Below are 19,037 nucleotides of genomic sequence, written 5' to 3'. Positions count from 1 at the left end.
ACGAGGGGCGGGGACCTGTTCCCGCCGCGGGTATGTGGGTGAGAACTGGCATGCATGCATGGATCGACTCGGTCGACGGACGGGCAGAGGGAGCTGGCTACGAGTCCATCTTGGACTTGGACGAAAAGAACCACGAGCTGCGCGCCTTTGGCGAGTTGGTGTCGGCCTGGTGGGCGCCGACGATGCCCGGGTGCCTGGCGGCCACGGGTCCGGGCTGCGGGCCCGTGGTGGGGCCGCCGCCGCGGAGGGGCTTGGCGATGCGGCCGAAGCTGAGCGCGCCGCCGCCGCCGGCCATCATGTTGGGCCGCATCTCGCGCGCCTGGTTGAGGCGCTCCTTGACGGCCTGGAGCTGCTCGTCGAACTTGCGGTTCTGGAGCGCCAGCTTCTCCTGGCTCTCCATGAGGTGGTGCTCGAGTGCCTGGATCCGCTCGTTCCTGGCCGACAGCTTGCGCTCGGCGATGGCGACCTCCTTCTTGAGGCTCGAATTTTGCTCGACGAGCTGCTTCTGGACGTTGGTGAGCTGCTCGAGGTTGCGCTCGAGGAACGCCATCTTCTTTTGCTGCGCCTTGGAGTTGCTGCTGCGGAGGACGTTGTTGTACTGCTCCTTGCTCTCGTCGAGCGAGATCTCGAGCTCGACGACTTTCTCGCACCGGTTCTGCAGGTCGCGCATCAGGCTCTTTTTCATGATGTCGAACTCGGCCAGCTGGGTCGCCATCGTCTTGCGGACGCGCTCCATCTCGCGCGCCGACTCGGCGAGGTTCTTTCCCCCCTCGACGCCGGCGGCGGTGACGGCAAACGCGCGCTTGAGCTCCTCGTTGGTGCTCTTGAGGTTGTCGTTGGTCGCCAGCAGCTCGGCCGTCTCCTTGCCCTTGAGCTCGATCTGCAGCTTGAGGTCGGCGATCTCGCTCGCCTGCGCCTCGCGCTTCGACGCGTACTGCGCCTCGAGCTTTGCCTTGACGTCCTGGATCGTCTCGTCGAGGTGGTGGTGGTCGACGTGCGACGATTCCTCGTCCTTGAACGTCTTCTCCAGCAGCTCGTCGTACTCGGCCTCGAGCGCGGCGAGGCGCATCTCGACCTCGTCGCGCCGCTTGAGCAGCAGCTCGTTCTCCTCCTGCGCCCGGCGCACGCGGCCCTGCTGCTCGCGGACGAGCGTCTGGCTCTCGAGGAGCTGCTCGCGCAGCGTCGAGAGGTCGTCGGCAGACAGGCCAACGGCCCCCTCGCCACCGGCGCCGGCGCCGCCGAGGCTGCCGGCGTTTTCGAGCTTGCTGAGCGTCTCGCGGATCTGCTCCTCCTTTTCCGAGACGATGCCGGCGTTGAAGTCGGCCATCATCTTGGCCATCTTTTCGGCCTTCTTGCGCTCCTTGCCCTCCTGCGAGGGGTCCTTGGCGGCGCCGCCCTTGCCCTCGCTCGTCGACTTCTTGAGCTCCTCGATCTCCTGGGACAGGTCGTGGTTCGACTCCTTGAGCGAGTCGATGGTGATCGTGACCTCCTTGAGCTGGAAGTTGACCTTGCCGAGCTGGAGCTCGGTCTCGGTCAGCTTCGAGGTGAGCGACTTGTTCTCCGCCGACAGCGCGGCCTCGGACTCCTTGCACGCGGCGAGCTCGAGCGACGCCTCGCGGTGCTGCTTCTGCACGTCCTGCAGCAGCACCTCCTTTTCGGCGATCTGGTCGTTGAGCTCGTTTTCGCGGCGCAGGAACTCGTCGCGCTCGTCCTTGTCCAGCGTCACGGCCGAAGGCGTGTCGGGCCTCGACGAGATCTCGCGCAGGCCCTCGACCGCCGGCGTCATCGGCCTCGAGGCGCCGTTCTGCGCGACCTGCGACGCCGCCGGCGCCAACGAGGCCCCCTCGCCCACGATGACCTTGCTGGCGTCGGCCCATTCGGGCTCGGGCACCTTGCCGCCGCTGCGCCACACTTTGAGCTCGGCCTCGAGGTTGGCAATGTACTGCTGCGAGCGGTCGGCGTCGGCCTTGGCCTTCTTGAGCAGCGCCTTGAGCTCGGCCGGCGACAGCTCGGCATTGACACGCGCCTTGTTCTTGATCGACTTGGCGCGCACGCCGAACCGCAGCGTCGACAGCGTCTCCTCGGCGTTGAAGATGCACGGCGAGCAGTTGATGATGAGCGTCGTCCGCGAGTTGCCGCCGAGCGACTCCTGCAGGATGCGCGTCAGCTTCGAGTCCCGGTAGGGGATGTGCGAGGACTGCAAAGGTCGGACAGGAGCCACCGGAGAGGCGAGGAATGGAGGCAAAGGGGTCAGTCGGGTCATGGCCACACGCGCGTCCGTGGAACGACGGCCGGGCAGCCACCCACCTTGCCGTCGGTCAGCGAGTTGATGACCATGCCGAGCGCGCTCAGGCTCTTGTTAATCTTCTTGGCCTCCTCGAGCGTCTGGCCGCTGGCGCCTGTCTTGCCGACCTTTTCGGAACCGGCGAGGTCGACGAGGTAGAGGTTGCCCGTCTTCTGGCTGCCAGTCTCGGTGTTGCGCTGCTGGATCGAGATGAGGAAGATGGAGTGTGACCGCGACGACTCGGCGTTCATGTTGGTCGACGAGACGACGCGGGCCGAGCCACCCTGGCGCATGATCTCGTAGACGTCGGCCTGCCCGCCGACGTAGTAGTCCGAGAGGCCCTTTACGTAGACGCCCTTGTTCTTCTCCTCGTGCACCTGCAGGTTGTCGTTCTGCGGCGCCAGCAGGTCGCGGATCTTTTCCATGTAGATTTCCATATACGACACCTTGACCAGGTACTCGAGGTGGGGCGGGCTGGCCATGATGTTTTCGAAAATCTGCTCAGTGATGCGCGGGATGATGCCCTTGAGCTCGTCGTTGTCGATGTCGGATCCCATCATGGTGAACGTCTTGCCGGAGCCGGTCTGGCCGTAGGCGAAGATGGTGCCGTTGTAGCCGTTGAGGACGTCGTCGACCGTCTCCTTGATGCCGAACTCGAAGACGTCGCGCTGCTGCGTGCCCATGGGAAAGACGCGGTCGAAGACGAAGCCGTTGGCCTCGGGGCCCGACGTGCCGGCGCCCTTGGTCATCTTGACCAGGGTGCCATCGTCGGAAAAGTCGACGACGATGTCGCCACCCTCGCGCAGCTCGAGCGCGTTCGGCGGGCGGAAGCGAGAGACGACCTTGATGTTGCTCGACATGGTGGGCGACGGCGGCGGCGGTGACGGTGACGGCGGCAGAGACGGACGGGTTGGGGTCGCCACAAAGGTTCAGTCAGTCGGAGGTCGCGCTGGCGAGCGGCAGCGTAGGCCTTTCCGCTGCGGTCGATCCGGCCCGGACGAGGTCGAGCGGCGAGAAGCGGAAACCGAGAGGTGATGCCCGGCCTGTTCTAGCGGCGAGCGAGCAGGGCGCGGTCTATGCCGCAACAGGGGAGCAAGGCGGAATCAAGGAGGGTCGTTGCGGAGGCGGGCCGATGCGCTGCGAAAAGAGGGTCGGCCAAAGAGCGGGAGGGAAAGAAAGAAGGTGAAGCAGCGCGCGTTGGCGGCCGGACAGGAGGCGCCGATACCGAGAGGGGCGGCGGCGGTGGCGGTGCAAGGACGGCAAGAGAGAGAGGGTGAGCGAGTGAGGCCAGGGGACGAGGCGTGGCGGTCGTTGATCGCGGTCGATGGTGGTCGCAGAGAGGTCGCTGGCGGCACGGCGAGCAGCGCGGCAGGCCAGATTGGCCAAGGCACGCAGGCAGGCAGGCAGGTGTTGCTCTCCCTGGCCTCTGCCCAGCCCAGCTGGCCTGGCCTGGCCTGGCCTGGCCTGCCTCCTGGCCGCCCTGCCTGCCTGCCTGGTGCGACATCTGTGCGTGTTTCAGGCCAGAGGCCCGCCCCCTCCTTGGCCCGCTGGCCGGCCTCTGTTTCGCTTCCGCCGCTCGGCCCGATTTTTGGATCGCGGTGGGTTGGCTGGCCTGGCCAGGCAGGGGGCAGGCTTGGCCACGGCTGGAGCGCGCGCACAGAAAGACCAACACAACCCTGCCCGCGCCGCACGCACCACCTTCATTTCTCTCCGCTGGCTGGCTCGCCGCGGGCAGGCCATCCCCTACCTAGCTGCTGCGAGCTGGACATCCCTCTCTCTCCTCTTTCCTCTTCACCTTTTGCTCGCCACTCCCGAGCAACTCTGCTGCCCTCTCTCGACATCGGGTCCAAGCAAGCGACCACCGCTTTCTGGCACTGCGTTCCGACCTCGCCATCATGGACACGGCTGATCCGGCCCCCGAGCCGGCGCTGGCCGTCATCGAGGGCGGCGGTTCCGGGCCCGCTGGCGCCGCCTCGTCGTCGCAGCCGGACGACTCACTTGCATACGTCTCGTTTGCCGTCAAGTACTCGGGCTCGATGCTGTCGGTGCGGCTGGGCGAGGACGACTGCGTGGCGGACCTCAAGGCCATCCTCTACTCGCTCACGGATGTGCCGCCCGCCAGCCAGAAGCTGCTCGGCATCACCCGAGGCAAGCCGCCGTCGGACGACACCCTCGTCGGATCGATCCCGTTCGCGCCGTCGGCCCTCAAGCCGAGGCCGCAGAATGCGCCAGGCCAGCCGCAGGAGCCTGCCGGGCCTGCTGCGACGGACAAGGTGCAGGTGTCGTTTATGCTGCTCGGCACCCCGGAAGCGGACCGCTTCCAGGATCCCTCGGGCACGATCAAGTTTGCAGAGGTGAGACCGCTGCCAAGCCGCATGGCGAGCGACGCGACCTGGCGCCCACTGAATGCGTGCCTCCTCTGCCTTGATCGTCGTTCAGGACCTCGAGGATCGCCTGGCTGGCGACATCGACTATGCCCAGCAGCAGGAGGCCGTCAAGACGGCTGTACCGCCGGACCAGGATCCGAAGGTAAGGAGGGCCGACGTGCGCTGCGCATGGGCGAATGCGGGGCCCGAGTGCTGACGAAGGCCGCCACCTTTGACCCCGAACAGAACCTGCGCAAGCTGGAGAAGGTCATTGCCCGCTTCTCGAACTTTTCCGTCATGAACGAGCCGCGCGCGGGCAAGCGGCTCCTGGTGCTCGACCTCGACTACACCATCGCCGACACCAAGCGCCTCCTCGACCCGGCCAGCCCGGCCTCGGTGGCGGCCCGACCCGGCCTGCACGACTTTCTCGCCGCCGCCTACCGCGACTACGACATCTGCGTGTGGTCCCAGACGTCGTGGCGTTGGCTCGAGGTCAAGCTCATCGAGCTCGGCATGATCGGCCACGACCAGTTCAACATCTCGTTTGTCCTCGACCGCACCCCCATGTTTTCCATCACGGCGCCCGGCGGCAAGAAGCACGAGGTCAAGCCGCTCGAGCTCATCTGGAGGAGGTGGCCCGACCTCTACGGCCCGCACAACACCATCCACGTCGACGACCTGTCGAGGAACGGCGCCATCAACCCGAAGAACATTTGCAAGAGTGAGTCGCGCGGCGCGGAGGCCCGCTGCGGCACAGTGTCCGCCGTCGCTTGCTCACCACGCCCCGTCGTCCGTCCTCTGCGCTGCGATCCGGCACTCGCGCACAGTCCGAGCATACAAGTGAGTGGCGGCGCGCGCACCCGAAGCGCCGAGAGCGGACGGCCGCTGACGCACCTTTACGCCCGCCCGTCACCCCGCCGTCCTCAGAGACGCGCCCAGATTCGATACAGAGCTGCAGGCGGTGCTCAAGCTGCTACGTCAGCTGGCCCACCCGTCCATCACCGACTTCCGTGACGTCGACCTCAAGGCGTGGAAGCACTTCCAGGGCGCCGAAAAGCAGGACTGAGCCGTCCTGTCCGATCCGGGCCCGTCGCCGTCACTTGTACCACCTGAGCCCGCGCAGGCTCCCCCGTCCCGACCGCATCCTGTATTTTTACCACAATCACGGCCGCAGCATCACCATTCCAGAGCCCTCTCGACCTCGTCCTGTTCCAGCTTGACCTCGTCCGGCTGCGGCTGCTCGGGCTCCGTCTTGAGCGCTGCCGCGGCTGCCGCGGTCCCGATGCCGTGGAAGACGTCTGCGCCGTTCGGTTCGAGCTCGACCTTGACTTTGGCCTCGGCCTCGGTCTCGACGTCCTCGCCCTTGACTGCCAGCGATGCGGGCAGGGCCCAGTTGTCGTCGCCTTCGCCGCGCTGTGTTGACTCATCGTCGGATGCGAGGAGGTCGACCTTGACGCGCTTGAGGGCCGACTTGGCGTCGACGGGTCGGTACGAGGGACACAGGCCGGCCTTGCCGACATTGCACAGGTCGCACCGCGGTCCGACGGGGACGCAGATCACCTGCCCGAAGCCGACGAGGAGCTTGTTGATCTTGGGGTGCAGCTGTCGAGGCAGGGTCAAGGTAGGGTCAGCATCGACGAGCACGGATCGAGCCGGGCCCGCCAGGCAGGGCCCCCAGCACACACGCACCTCCTTTGGCAGCCAGCTCTGCAGGTTCAGCCTGGTCTGCTCGGGCGTCGAAGTCTTGTGCCATCCGAGCCGGTTGGTGAGGCGATGCACGTGCGTGTCGACGCCGATGCCGATCTGGATGCCCATGGAGCTGAGGGCGAGAAAGGCCATCTTGGGCCCGACGCCGGGAAGGGTGAGGAGCTGGTCGATGTCGGTCGGGACGTCGCCGCCAAAGTCGTCTGTGAGGATGCGCGCGGCCGACTTGAGGTAGCCCGTCTTGCGCCGCCAGAAGCCCACCTTGGCGATGCACCCGGAGATGGTCTCGTCGGACGCGGCCAGCAGCGACGACAGCGTCAGCCCGCCCGGCAGCGTGCGTTGCAGGTTGTACACGGCCTCGGCGGCTGCGAGCAGCCGGCGTGGGCGAGCAAGGTCAGCGCCACACATGTCAAGGCGACACGGCCGCACAAGGGACACTACACTCACTGACGGGGTCCTTGGTCTGACTGCTGAGCATGAGGCTGACGAGGGTCGCGAGCCGCTTCCGCTTGGCTTCGTCCTCGTCGCTCTCCCGCTCGCGCCACGTATCGGCGCGGCGGTCCTCTCTGCCGTTCTCCTCGCACCCCATCGTGTCGACGGGCGCGACGATGCGGCTGCGCTGTTTGGCCAGCAGCGCGTACGTCTCCTGCCAGCGCGGCGGAGCAGGATGCGCTTCCGAGTCCGACAGGTCGATCTTGATCGGTTTCGCCTTTTTGCGCGGAGAGATGTCAAAGGGCGAGGCGGTCGGGGTCGCCTTGGCCTTGCCCTTGGACGGCGATGCGGTCGAGGCGGTCGAGGCGGCCCTGGACTTGCCCTTGGACGGTGAGGCGGTGCCCTTGGACGGCGGGGCGGACTTTGTCGGGCTGCGCGACTTGCAGCGCGGCGAGGAGAGGGGCGCCGTGGTGGCGGCGGGGTCGACGTAGTCGTCCTCTGACCCAGAGTCGGACGATGCAGGCGATGCAGCCTCGACCGCCGCCGCCGTGGAACGGGTGGCCGCCCTGCGACTCGGGCCCGCGTCGAGGGTGGTGCGTCGGCGCAACGAGTAGCGCGCGCCGTCCTCGGCTGCCAGCTGGGCGGCCAAGGCTTGATCCTGGCTGAGGTCACCCTGGGACGGGCCATCGACGGTGGCCGGCGGCTCGGGCGCAAACAGCTTGCGGCGCACGGAGCGACGTGGCGCATCGCGCTGGCCCTCGACGTCCTTTCTCTTGCCTGCCATCGCCTCGCGCACCGTGCCTGCGGAGTCATGAAAAGGACAGGAGGCGGGCCACGCATCAGCGCAACGTCCAGTCACAGCCATGCGCTTTGTCCTCGCACCGATTCTACGTTCGAGTCGGGACCAGAGGGCAAGAGCTATACAATGGGGCAGGTGGGGCGGTTGGAGCACGCGGGGGACCGCCGCCTACGCACTCGAAGACGACAAAGAACCGGGCAGGCGGGCGAGGTAGGCGTTCCAGCCGGCCTGCTTGTACCGCCGGCCCTGCTCGCGGACCTTTGCGATGGCCGCCTGCTTGTCCTGCTTGCCCTCGGGCGTCATGAGCGAGCCGTAGACGCCGCGGCCGACGATGATGACGTCGCAGCCGCTCTCGCGGATGACCTGGTCGGGCGTGCGGTACTGCTGGCCCATGGCGTCGCCCTTGACGTCGAGGCCGACGCCCGGCGTGAGGATGACGAGGTCCTTGGCCGTGTTGGGCTGGCCGTCGGCCTCGTCGACGCGCGACATGGCGATGAAGCCGCACACGAAGCCCGTCGTGTCGTTCTTGGCCGCCTCGACGCACGCCTGTGTGTACGAGCCCTTGGTCAGCGCGCCGGCGCTGCTCATCTCGGCCAGCAGCAGGCAGCCGCGCCCCAGCGGCTGGCCCACAGACGCCAGGCCCGTGATGATGCCCGGCCCGGGCACCAGGTGCGCGTTGGTGATGTGCGACCACGACGCGATCCGGTGCACGCCCGACGAGTACTGCAGCGACACCGTGTTGCCTGGCGGCGAGACAAGTGGGGGCCGGCCGATTGAAAGGACGCGGGCAGGTCAGCACGTGGCCAACGGGAGCGGCTCGATCGGCAGGCGAGCGACCTACCGATGTCGGCAAACTTGCGGTCCTCGAAGATGAGAAAGTCGTGCTTCTTGCTCAGCGCCGTCAGCTGTTCGACGAGGTCCATGTCAAAGTCCGAGACAATGTCGATGTGGGTCTGCACAGAGCGAGGGGCAAGAGGGGCGGCCGCCGCCGTCAGTGCCGGCTCCACGCCTACACCCGCCGACCATCCTCACCCACCTTGATCAGGCACACGTCCGGACCGACGGCGTCGCACACGTCGAGCAGGTCGCGCTTGTTGGTCACATCGACGCTGACGCACAGGTTCGACTGCTTGCGCTCGATGCACTCGAGCAGCTGCCGCGCAGCAGCGTTCGGCTGCCTCGCCGCACGAGAGGCGTACGTCTGTTGCGTGATGCTCGACATGTCCAAAAGGCGTGCGCGGTCGTCGGCGGTCGTCCGCGGGTCCAAGCGCCGAGGGAGGGGAGGGGGATCGAGGATGGTGGTGGCGTAAAGGCTGCCTGCCCCGTCGCCGAGCAAGCAAGGCAAGGAAAAATCAAGCGTGCCGAGTCAGGCACCCCCGCGGGTGGAGGCTGGAAGGGCGAGCTCGTTCGACCTGCAGAGTGGCTGCAGCAGCCCTATCAAAAAATTGGCCTGCTGATGATGCCTTGATGGGCATTGCAGAAGCACAAGCCGGCTGTTCTTGTTGATCTGCAGAGTCTTTGAGAACTCTACATCATGCTGAAGCAGACCAATGCCTGCCCTTCTCTGCTTCACTGGTCATGCTTGAGGAATTTCATCAGCTGATCTGCCTTGGCACATCTTCATGTTCAAGGCAAAGCAGGCAACTAAGGTCAAGGGGGCTGATGCATCTGATCATGAGACAGCATGCATGACTCAGGGAGAGGTGTTCATGGTAGCAGATGTCAAACAGCCAGGCTGTGTTGTTTGAAGGCCTGTGAGCCAACCAACAACAGCCTACCCCGGGTTCAAGACACAACTATGACTGCCACCAAGCAGCAGTGCTTGCCCCTCAACAGGATCACAGCCTGAAATAATGAGTGCCAAGCCTCCATCATCACATTTGACCAAGACATCTCACTGACCTGTCAGCCATTTGCATCTTTTCAGCCTACCGGCTCTACTTGCTGTCAGATGTCGCTGCCCACCAACTGGAGCACCACTCAGGCCCTCCACCAGAGACTCACGGTGTCGGAGTCACCCACTTGATCCATAGGGTCAGAGTCAACACACACAACACCAATCAACCCTACACCTGGCCCAAGTGCCGTGGGTTCATGCCCATCAAGTTCCTTGAAGAGGAGCAGAACCGTATCAACTGGGCACGCCTTGTCGGCTTTGTCCTTGGTGATGGCGGTGTCGTGGAGCCTACCAACCAACAGAGATATCTGGAGGTGTCGCAAGTCAAGCCGGAGGACTTGACTTACATCCGCAACCTCATCAACCGCCTCAATGTTGCTCTACCTCTCCTACGCCTCAGGCTTGCACCAGGGGACTGGTTCAGTGACTGTTGTCCTCATGTATAAGTCAGCTGGCAGCTTCCAGCACCTGCTTGGCTCCTGGCCTGCAGCAGCAAGCATGCTGTGTCTTGCTGACAGAGCTCAACTGTGCCTGAATGTCACCTGCAACACCAAGACATCCCTAGCTGCTATGATACAGCCTACCTCATGCTTCCCTAATGTTGATGGCCAGTGCAGTGCAGCTTCAGCTGATTTCTTGACTTTGAGCAGGCCAGAGGACTCTTGTTGTCCACCTTGACCAGTGCAGCACCATACCATCAGCTGGGAGGAGCTCATACATCTGGGCAGTGAGGACCAAGGAGGATGGCATCCAGTGCATCTGTCTCACCCTCGACCAGCTCGACACGGCCCTCCCCCAACAACTTCATCCCTCAGCGGAACAGAATTAAGGTATATAATAGAAATCTTCTGCATTCCTGACAACAAGCGGCCCTATGGCGCAGATGGCAGCGCGTCGGCTTCCAGTGCAGACGCAGGTGAATGTTCACCTGAACAGACAAGGATTCTTCCGAAGGTCATCCGTTCAAATCGGGTTGGGGTCATTACTTTTTGCTCTTGATTTCGATGACGAGAGAGTGTCTTTTTAGCGTCGCGAAAGGCGGTTGAGGTCGAGGTCGAGGAGTGGTGAGGGGTTGGGGTGGCAGCAAGCACGCGCCATTTTTGCGGGAATTAGTTCTTGTTTTATTTTTTCGGGAGTCGGCACCCCTTTTTTGGGACCGGGGAAAGGGGGCCGGGGGGAATCTTCCCGCTGTCTGTGAGGTAAGAGGCTGGACGGGCTGTCACCACCACCATCCCTCCTCGCTGCTCTCCTACTGCCCACGAAGTCGCAGGATGACGACCCCGCTCTCCCTCGTGCACGCTCCGCGGCTTGCCTGGTCGACTTCGATGTACCGACTTGCCCCGCTGCGGACGCACGTGCGTACCAAGGCCACCTCCGCCGTGCCACGGAAGAAGGCCAAGGCCAAGGCCAAGGCGCCGCCTGCGACATCGACCGCGACAGGAGTGCGACCGCCAGACGCAAGGCCAATTAGGCCGGCCGCCGACGCTGCTGCAGCGACGCCCAAGGTGCCGTCCTCCGGCCAACCGGGATCCACGTCTTCCGCATCCGCATCCGCCGGGTCATCGCAGCTCCCGCCATTGCCGGGTGCCAGGCCGATTGTCATCTTCCGGGCGCCGCCCGGCATGAAGCGCTGGCTGTACTACTTTATCGGCTGCGTCTTTACGGGTGCATCGTGAGTCCAAGCCCGACTGCACTGCGGACCGTCGCGAGCAGCAGCGGCTGACCTCCCGTCTGCGGTTGCCCGCTTTGCCCCACGCCCCCGCAGCGCGTACCAAGGTTACATCCTCTCGCAGCACATGGCGTGGCCTTGGTTCTCGCGCGACTACGAGAATAACCCGCCCAAGCTCGTCTCGGCGTGGACGCGCTATCCGGTGGGCGCCCTCGTGTTTGGCACCGGCGGCATGCTGGGCTTCTTTATGTTCTGGAGCCCGTCGAGGTGAGTGGACCGGGCCTCGCCGGCTGGGCGTCTAGCGTCGACTGACGCGTCGCTCTCCTCGCTCCGCCTTTCTTCTGCTTCGCCCCCACCCCGCAGGCTGGTGACGAGGATCACGCTGTATCCGGCGACGTCGCAGGTGGGCGTGCGGACGTGCGCTCCGCCCTTCCGAGCCTTGCTGCCGCGAGCGCTGCAGAACAAGCAGGCCAACGTGGCGCCGCTGTCTGCGCACGACTCGCGCGAGCGCCTGCACGACTTTGCCGCGCTCATGCGGCGCGACAACACATCGGCGGCCGAGATTGCCGACTTTGCCCTGGGCAAGGGCCGCCGCGTGGTGCGCGGCGACGGCAAGGGCTACAAAAAGGTGCCCTCGTCGCTCCTGCTCGGCGAGGGTTCGAGCCTGGGCTACCAGCTCGAGGCGGCGCCGCACCCCAAGTCGCCCGACGAGGTCAAGAACCTGTACAAGCTCGGATGGGCACGCTTCAAGCTGTGGATGAAGGGCTCGACCGACTGGAGCGTCCCGCAGGGCGTGCCTGGCCTCACACCGGCCGAATCCAAGGCCAAGGCGGCGATGCACGCCAAGGAGCCGTGGTTCCTGGACCGCCACAACTTTGACCGCCTCTTTCCCGTGAGGCAGTAGGTCGGTCGAGCGCCGGGCTCGCGCGTCCCCTGACACGTCGACGGCAGCGGGTGTCGCCTCTTTGTCGTGAGGCAGCAGGTCGGTCGAGCGCCGGGCTCGCGCGTCCCCCGACACGTCGACGGCAGCGGGTGTCGCCTCTTTATCGTGAGGCAGCAGGTCGGTCGAGCGCCGGGCTCGCGCGTCCCCCAATACGTCGACGGCAGCGGGCGTTTCGGCTTTCATTGCAATCAGACGAACACCGCGCGCTGCGTTTACTCGTCCTTGACATACTGACGATACTTTTCGACATGCTCGTCCTGATGCGGCCCGGCGAAGAGATCCTTGAGCCTCTCGACGTTGAGATACGTGTGATCGTCCCAGTGGAAGCCTGGTCGGGTGTGGTCGGCAGGTCAGCAGTCGTGGCGAGGTCCTCGTTGTGAAGCCGCGCTAGGCGAACTCACCGGGCGTCACGCACTCGGTGATGAGCGCACCGACCCTCTGTGGATCCGCGCTGCGCTCCTCGACCGCCCGACGATCTTCGGGGGGCACCTCGCTGACCTTCCACCAGCCGCCCTCGACGAGCAGCTGCCTCACCTCGCCGCGCTCAAAGTCTTCGCCCATGGTGACGACGCGCGTCAGCGGCAGACCTCGCTCGTCGACCAGGCCCTTTCCGAGCGGAGCCTTGGCCGAGATGAGCGTGTAGCGCGTCCTCCCGGCGTGGTGCACGTGCATCGTCGCCGACTTGTTGAGGTGGAAGACGCCGATGTCGGCGTTCCAGCGCTGGAAGAGCTTGGCATCGTCGCCCGACGTAGGCGGGCCGGGCAGCGACGGTCCGGGCTGGCAGAGGAGGTAGTAGATGACCGAGGCGATGTTGCGTTCGGCCTTGTCGGTCGCAAAGGGCGACGGAATCGTCTCGTCCTGGACCCAGGTCAATGCATAGTACCCTCCCTCGCTGCGAGGGGTGGGGGGCGGAAGAGGGGACCGAACATCAGCCAGGGTGGTTCTGCAGCGGAGCGGCGGCACCCGCGACACTCACGGATGCGGCTGCAGCTTGTAATGGTCAATCAGCTGCTTGTTGGTCTGCGGATAGCTGTAGAGCCGGGCGGGGTTCTTCATCGTCGTGCGAGGGCGGGCGGCGAGCAGCGGCGCGGTGGTGGTGGTGGCCGCGAGGCGAGGCCGTCGGGTCAGACGGGCCGACGAAGCAGCAGCAGCCGGGCCACGCCTGCCACGCCGGCTGCATCGGCAGGTGGAGGCCGTTCAGGCATCGGGCGAGCGGCGGACGGGCCCGATCTGGGCGTATCGGCGACATCTGGGATGACATTTTGGCGTATCTCGCTCTATCTACATCGGCGGCATCAACTGCCACGCACGCGACGACTGCATCGACTGCGACGCTCGCGACGACTGCGACGACGGCTAACGGCGCGGGGGCTTGCTGGCAGGGTCCGCGGCGGCGTCGGCCATCTTTGTGAGGCTGTCGAGGAGCTGCGCCTCGCTGTCGGCGTCGGGGCCCTTTGCGCGGCCGGCGGCCTGCTTGGCGAGGCGGCCCGAGAGGCGGGCGCCCTTGCGCTGGTTCCTCCTCTCCCCGTTGGGGGAAAAGATGTTGAGCGGGATGTGTGGCCTCCTGGCGGGGTCGATGGGTCCGATGCCGCTGCCGACGGCGCGGCGGACGGGCTTGGCGGGGTCGTCGGCCGACTTGCCAATGTAGTCGGGCGATCCGATGGGGGCGTCGGTCATGGTGCGCGGCGCGTCAATGTTGCGCTTGACGACCTCGACGTCGGTGTAGACGTAGCCGAGGTCGGAGCGGAGCGTGATCATGTCGCGGTGGGCGCCGCCGCCGAGACCGAATTGGGAGGTGCGGTGGGCCTTTACGATGCGGAAGAGGGCGGTGCCCTGCTTGGGGTCCTGACGGCTCCAGTCGATGGTGGGGGGCGCCTGGGCGCGGACGGGGGCGGGCAGGTAGGCGACGTGGCCGCCGACGAGGACGGAGCGTCCGAGGGGCAGCTTGTTGCTCGTCTTGTAGTCGCGCGAGCCGGCGTGCTGCTTGTGCTGGACCTCGTGCATGACGCGGCCGGGCAGCGGCTCGGCGAGGACGTTGGCAAAGATGGGGTCCGGCTGCGAGTACTGCAGGCCGGCGTGCGGGTGGAGCGTCGTGGGCTGCGACGAGCCGGGCAGCCGCTCGTTTTGCGGGCGCGTCGTGGCGTCGATGGTGCGCTCCTCGAGCATGCGGAAGGCGTCGCGGGTGGCGTCGCCGTCGCGCGACTGCTCGAGCATGTCGAGCTCGACGGGCGTCATCCTGGCCAGCGCCGCCTCGGGATCGATTTCGGGCAGCGGCTGCTTTGTGGCGCCGCGCCTCTCGGCGTCGCGCTGCACCTCGAGCGCCGCGTTGTACGCCCGCTCCTGGCGCTTGCGGATCAGGCCCAGCAGCCGGCTGCGCTCCCGGCCGCCAAAGTGCGCCTTCCACTGGCCGCGCTGGCCGCGCACCTGCTCAATGTACCGTTCAAAGTGCTTGTCGCTCAGTGCGTTGTAGTTGATCATCATCCGCGGGCGCGTGGTGAACTTGTCGGCGTCGAAGCCAAAGGCCGGCGAGTGCGACTGCTCGCCCATAAAGTCGAGGTTGCGGTAGCTCGGGTCGGCCGCGCCGCGCTCGGCGTGGTGCTTTTGCATGGCGCGCCACCGGTTGTTGAACAGTCGGGCCTCGCGGTCCGCCTTGCTCTCGTCGGCGGGCGCAGCGATGGGCCCCGGAACGTCGGCCGGAAGGTACCGCTCGCTCGACGTCAGGTAGCGCGTCTGCGGTCGCGGCCCAAACATGCCCGCCGTGTAGCTCGAGTACACCTGGTCCTTTTCCACATCGAGCCGCGCATCCGCCTCGGCCCAGCGCTTGACAAAGAGCGTCTCCCGTTCGCGCTCCTTCCACGTCGTCTGGCCCTCGGGCGTGTCGATCTGCTGCACCTCGAGGTACCGCAGCGCCCCAGAGCCTTCGTTCGACGAGCTGCCGGGCATCGAGGCGGTCGAGCCCGCCGTGTTGGACGGCAGCGGTCGCTTCAGTCCCCAGTCGCCCCGCGCTGCATACGCAGGCGGCGTCGAGTACACCTGCGGGATCGTCGGGTCAAACGAGGCAACCCGCGACTGCCGCAGCAGCCGCGAAAACTGCGACGGCGCCCCAGAAGACGCCATGGTCAGAAAGTAGGCGGGCGAGGCGGCGTGAGGTGGTGAGGTGGGGCGAGATGAGGTGAGGAAGGGTTGCGGTGAGGTGAGTGGGTGAGTGTCGAGGGAGATGGTCGGTGGTGGTCAGACTGCGCCCCCGCCCCATTTTCCATTTTCTTCCAGGGGCTTGCATCGGCTCCGTAGGACGCGTCGCCGCCACCCCTGCTGACACTATATTTCTTTACGATATTTTTTTTTATCATGGTATATATAAACACTCCGCGCCTTGTTTTACATCGAGAGGTTCTGTAGTGTAGTGGCAATCATGTCTGCTTTGGGCCATGTGAAGCATCCTTCACAGGCGGGACATTTGCAGGAGGTCACGCGTTCGACTCGCGTCAGAACCCAATCTTTTGCCGCTTCTCTCGGCGATGTTTGTTCAGGTTGAGCTCTGTTTTGGTCCCCGACATCGTCGGGAGTCCTTTCATGAAGATGGTGATCCTCTCAGCTTGAAGCATGGATGGGATGAACAGTTGCAGATGTGGTTCTGCAAGATGAGGCATTCATGTGAATACAGGCATGCTCTATCAAAGCACCTTGCCATGTTTGATGTGTTGTCAGGGCATGTAGTGATGCTCTGGCCTGATTGACCAAGCTGTTGCTGGTGATGTTGGTGTGACAGCCATTGAAAAGAGGAGGGTTGCCCTGGTTGTACTGCCTGTTCTGTTGGCCCCACCCCTCCTGGAGGTAGGCAATTTTGCCTTCAGCAGCAGTAAAGCCCTTGAGGAACACATGTGCCATGGTGGTGTTGAGGCAGGTAATCTACTGAGCCAAGCCTCAGCCAAGCCAGCAGCGGAGGTATCCCCAGTCTCCTGGACAGAAGCCATCAGCTCTAGGCACAGCATTGACAATGTTGTCCGGGGTGTCAGCAATTTTGTGGTAGTGGCTTGCATCGTATTCTCGGACATGCTGGTCGTCGAGAGGGTCGTAGGACCTGGGTCTGAAGACAAGGGGCCAAAAGAAATCCACCACATCAGCTTTCCAGCTTGTCCACCGTTGCTCTCTGGCTGCCTCTTGGGTCTCAAGCCTGAGGCGTAGGAGAGGTAGAGCAACATTGAGGCGGTTGATGAGGTTGCGGATGTAAGTCAAGTCCTCCGGCTTGACTTGCGACACCTCCAGATATCTCTGTTGGTTGGTAGGCTCCACGACACCGCCATCACCAAGGACAAAGCCGACAAGGCGTGCCCAGTTGATACGGTTCTGCTCCTCTTCAAGGAACTTGATGGGCATGAACCCACGGCACTTGGGCCAGGTGTAGGGTTGATTGGTGTTGTGTGTGTTGACTCTGACCCTATGGATCAAGTGGGTGACTCCGACACCGTGAGTCTCTGGTGGAGGGCCTGAGTGGTGCTCCAGTTGGTGGGCAGCGACATCTGACAGCAAGTAGAGCCGGTAGGCTGAAAAGATGCAAATGGCTGACAGGTCAGTGAGATGTCTTGGTCAAATGTGATGATGGAGGCTTGGCACTCATTATTTCAGGCTGTGATCCTGTTGAGGGGCAAGCACTGCTGCTTGGTGGCAGTCATAGTTGTGTCTTGAACCCGGGGTAGGCTGTTGTTGGTGATTTTGGTTCACAGGCCATCAAACAGCACAGCTTGGCTGTTTGAATGACTCTCTGTTCCTGAGTCATGCTGTCTGAATGACCAGATGCATTTATGGCTGCATCAGCTCCTTTGACCTTATTTGCCTACTCTGCCTTGACCTTGAAGCTGTGCCAAGGCAGATCAGCTGATGGGATTCCTCAAGCATGACCAGTGAGGCAGAGCAGGGAAGGCACTGGTCTGCTTGGCAATGGTGTCATCCACTGGCAGGATGGCTGATTGTACTTGGAGGTCTGTCAACAAAAGATGGATGGGGTCACCTCCATTGAGGTGGCCATCGACCGCCTCAACAACTCCCTCCCAGGACTCAAGCTGAGGAGCCAGGCAACCTGTCCACCAAAGCGGCTCTGGGTGAGCCACGATGCCAAGATTGTGGCCTTCTTCTGCCCCTTTTGTTTGAGGCCTTGATCCTTCAACCCTGATGATGACCACCAGGTCCGCAACTACAACCCCTGGCATTAGCATTCAATCGCGGACACGGCCGACGACCACAACACTCAGGTGCCTGTTGGACAGGACCCCACCGACTGGCGGTACATCTGTTGGTGGCTTGGCCGGGGTTCTGCCACCTGGATGACAAGGCTTGACAGGCTCATTGCTCATGTCTTCATGGAAGGATTCACAGCGGCCAACAGAGAGATGGAGGGGCATGTGGGAAAGCTGGGGCTTCAGAGGGAGGACTCTGCAGTCTCTTCGCAGACTGAGGGCCAGGTGAGGCAATGTGCATGAGGCTGCTGCAGCAATGCTGCAGTGCTGCAGCAGCCGCATCTGTGCGCAGGCAGGCACATCAACAGCCCAGCGAGACGTGCTGCAGCCGCGCTGTTGTCAAACTTGACCTTGCCTCGCCCCACCTAGCCTGCTCTTCCCTGAACTTCATCGACATCAGCCGCCCTACATCAGTCGTTTGCCTCACTCGTGCATGCGTCCTCCAGCACCGCTGGCACCGAGGCCTTGACCACACTCTCGACGAAGTCGATCTCTTGCCTCTCAACCCACCACCCTGCCTGCGTCGACGACATGGCCATCACCTCGCTCGTCCGTGGCGCGTTCGAGGCCACATGGGCTTGATCCAACGACAACGAGGGCGAGGACGAGGACGAGGGCGCGGGCCAAGAGGGGCAAGGACGACGAGCTCAACTAAGACCAAGAAGAAGTGGCGCGCGGCATGCCAGCCGCGAGGAAGACCGAGCGAGGTTCGGACCATGCACGTATCGCCTAGACTAGACGGGCGGCCGGCTCGCTATGCAAACGATGCCACCGGTGTCGCCGCCAATGCCTGGTATTCGCAACCGCGCCGCCGTCGAAATGGGGGGATATAGTTACAGGATAACAAGGGACACCGACCTCACAGGGGCGAAGGGCCAAGGCCGGGGGCGACGTCGACGTCGACGCGCGGCGAGTGCTCTGGACGGGCTTTGGCGAGCCTCGAGGGCGTTGCTGGACTAGGGCTGGCGCCGTTGTTGCGCCTCGGCTGCTGCTGCTGCTGCTGCTGATGCTGCTGCTGCTCGCCGATGACGGGCCCGCTGCCGCTGCCGCCCCTGTGCGGTGCGGGCTTGGCGGCGGGCTGGCCCTTGAAGGCGGCCTGCTGCTGGCTCTGGACCTCGTAAAAGTCAAAGTCCTGGAGGAGGCTCGTCTTTGCCTGGTAGTCGGCCATGATCCTGAGCACCTCTCTGCCGGCGTCCGGGGTGAGCTCCTGGGTGTCGCGGCTCTGGGTCACGGGCTTGACCTCGGGCGTGTTGTGGAGGCGGATGTGCCGGAGCTGGTTGTTGGGCAGGTCCTTGACGTAGATCCAGCGCACCTTGAACGTGCCCTTCCACTTGCCGTCCTGCGCCCACACGTTGCTGCTGGTGGTGTAGTCGAGCGGGGTGAGCATCTGGGCCATGCCGCAAAAGTGACCCGAGGCGTTGACGGAAAAGAAGAGGTAGATGGGCCCGGTGTGGGCGCTCTCGCGGAAGGCCTTGTCGAGGCGCTGGTTGCCCTTGTCCGTGCTCGCCCAGATCTCGTACTTGAGCGACTTGTGCACGTCGTCCTCGGTGTACGACTTGATGACAAAGAAGCGCGCGGCGGGCGGGCAGAGGTCAAACGTGCCGGGCGGCGGGTTGTAGCCCTTTTGCAGCATCAGGGTCGTCGGGTCGACGGGCGTCGGCGGCGCCAGGGCTCCAGGCACCACCGGCGGTGGCCCGAGGTGGCCGGGC

General features: G+C 64.4%; 7 protein-coding genes across 7 annotated transcripts in view; 2 read left to right on the top strand and 5 right to left on the bottom strand.

Annotated features, from left to right (window-relative positions):
* Positions 1 to 97: 97 nt before the first annotated feature.
* Positions 98 to 3,144, bottom strand: PFL1_03969 (uncharacterized protein; the record flags this gene model as incomplete). Its single annotated transcript, XM_007881492.1, has 2 exons — positions 98 to 2,197; positions 2,308 to 3,144. 2 exons carry the CDS (start codon positions 3,142 to 3,144, stop codon positions 98 to 100), a joined length of 2,937 nt encoding a protein of 978 aa, XP_007879683.1.
* A 1,035-nt stretch (positions 3,145 to 4,179) lies between these two features.
* PFL1_03968 (uncharacterized protein) lies at positions 4,180 to 5,716 on the top strand (the record flags this gene model as incomplete). The annotated part of the gene is made up of 5 exons (XM_007881491.1): positions 4,180 to 4,638; positions 4,724 to 4,813; positions 4,897 to 5,371; positions 5,478 to 5,490; positions 5,578 to 5,716. The coding sequence occupies 5 exons, from the start codon at positions 4,180 to 4,182 to the stop codon at positions 5,714 to 5,716; spliced, it is 1,176 nt and encodes a 391-aa protein (XP_007879682.1).
* Positions 5,717 to 5,826: 110 nt separating this feature from the next.
* Positions 5,827 to 8,807, bottom strand: PFL1_03967 (uncharacterized protein; the record flags this gene model as incomplete). Its single annotated transcript, XM_007881490.1, has 6 exons — positions 5,827 to 6,252; positions 6,340 to 6,719; positions 6,802 to 7,587; positions 7,762 to 8,328; positions 8,427 to 8,538; positions 8,622 to 8,807. The coding sequence occupies 6 exons, from the start codon at positions 8,805 to 8,807 to the stop codon at positions 5,827 to 5,829; spliced, it is 2,457 nt and encodes an 818-aa protein (XP_007879681.1).
* Positions 8,808 to 10,753: 1,946 nt separating this feature from the next.
* On the top strand, positions 10,754 to 12,055 carry PFL1_03966 (uncharacterized protein; the record flags this gene model as incomplete). Its single annotated transcript, XM_007881489.1, has 3 exons — positions 10,754 to 11,154; positions 11,248 to 11,418; positions 11,515 to 12,055. 3 exons carry the CDS (start codon positions 10,754 to 10,756, stop codon positions 12,053 to 12,055), a joined length of 1,113 nt encoding a protein of 370 aa, XP_007879680.1.
* Positions 12,056 to 12,306: 251 nt separating this feature from the next.
* PFL1_03965 (uncharacterized protein) lies at positions 12,307 to 13,150 on the bottom strand (the record flags this gene model as incomplete). The annotated part of the gene is made up of 3 exons (XM_007881488.1): positions 12,307 to 12,422; positions 12,496 to 12,986; positions 13,071 to 13,150. 3 exons carry the CDS (start codon positions 13,148 to 13,150, stop codon positions 12,307 to 12,309), a joined length of 687 nt encoding a protein of 228 aa, XP_007879679.1.
* A 300-nt stretch (positions 13,151 to 13,450) lies between these two features.
* On the bottom strand, positions 13,451 to 15,211 carry PFL1_03964 (uncharacterized protein; the record flags this gene model as incomplete). The annotated part of the gene is made up of 1 exon (XM_007881487.1): positions 13,451 to 15,211. The coding sequence occupies one exon, from the start codon at positions 15,209 to 15,211 to the stop codon at positions 13,451 to 13,453; it is 1,761 nt and encodes a 586-aa protein (XP_007879678.1).
* Positions 15,212 to 18,187: 2,976 nt separating this feature from the next.
* The window catches only part of PFL1_03963 (uncharacterized protein), a gene marked incomplete at both ends in the record, with an annotated part of 3,066 nt that continues 2,216 nt past the window's right edge, over positions 18,188 to 19,037 (bottom strand). Inside the window, one exon of the mRNA XM_007881486.1 lies at positions 18,188 to 18,999. Coding sequence (XP_007879677.1) covers positions 18,188 to 18,999 — 812 coding nt within the window. The remainder of the gene's footprint in view (positions 19,000 to 19,037) is intronic.

The sequence above is a fragment of the Pseudozyma flocculosa genome, assembly GCF_000417875.1.
Source record: "Pseudozyma flocculosa PF-1 unplaced genomic scaffold scaffold00012, whole genome shotgun sequence".
Taxonomy (NCBI): Eukaryota; Fungi; Basidiomycota; class Ustilaginomycetes; order Ustilaginales; family Ustilaginaceae; genus Pseudozyma; species Pseudozyma flocculosa.
Note: the sequence above shows the minus strand (reverse complement) of the source record. Positions and strands in the feature narration are given on the sequence as shown.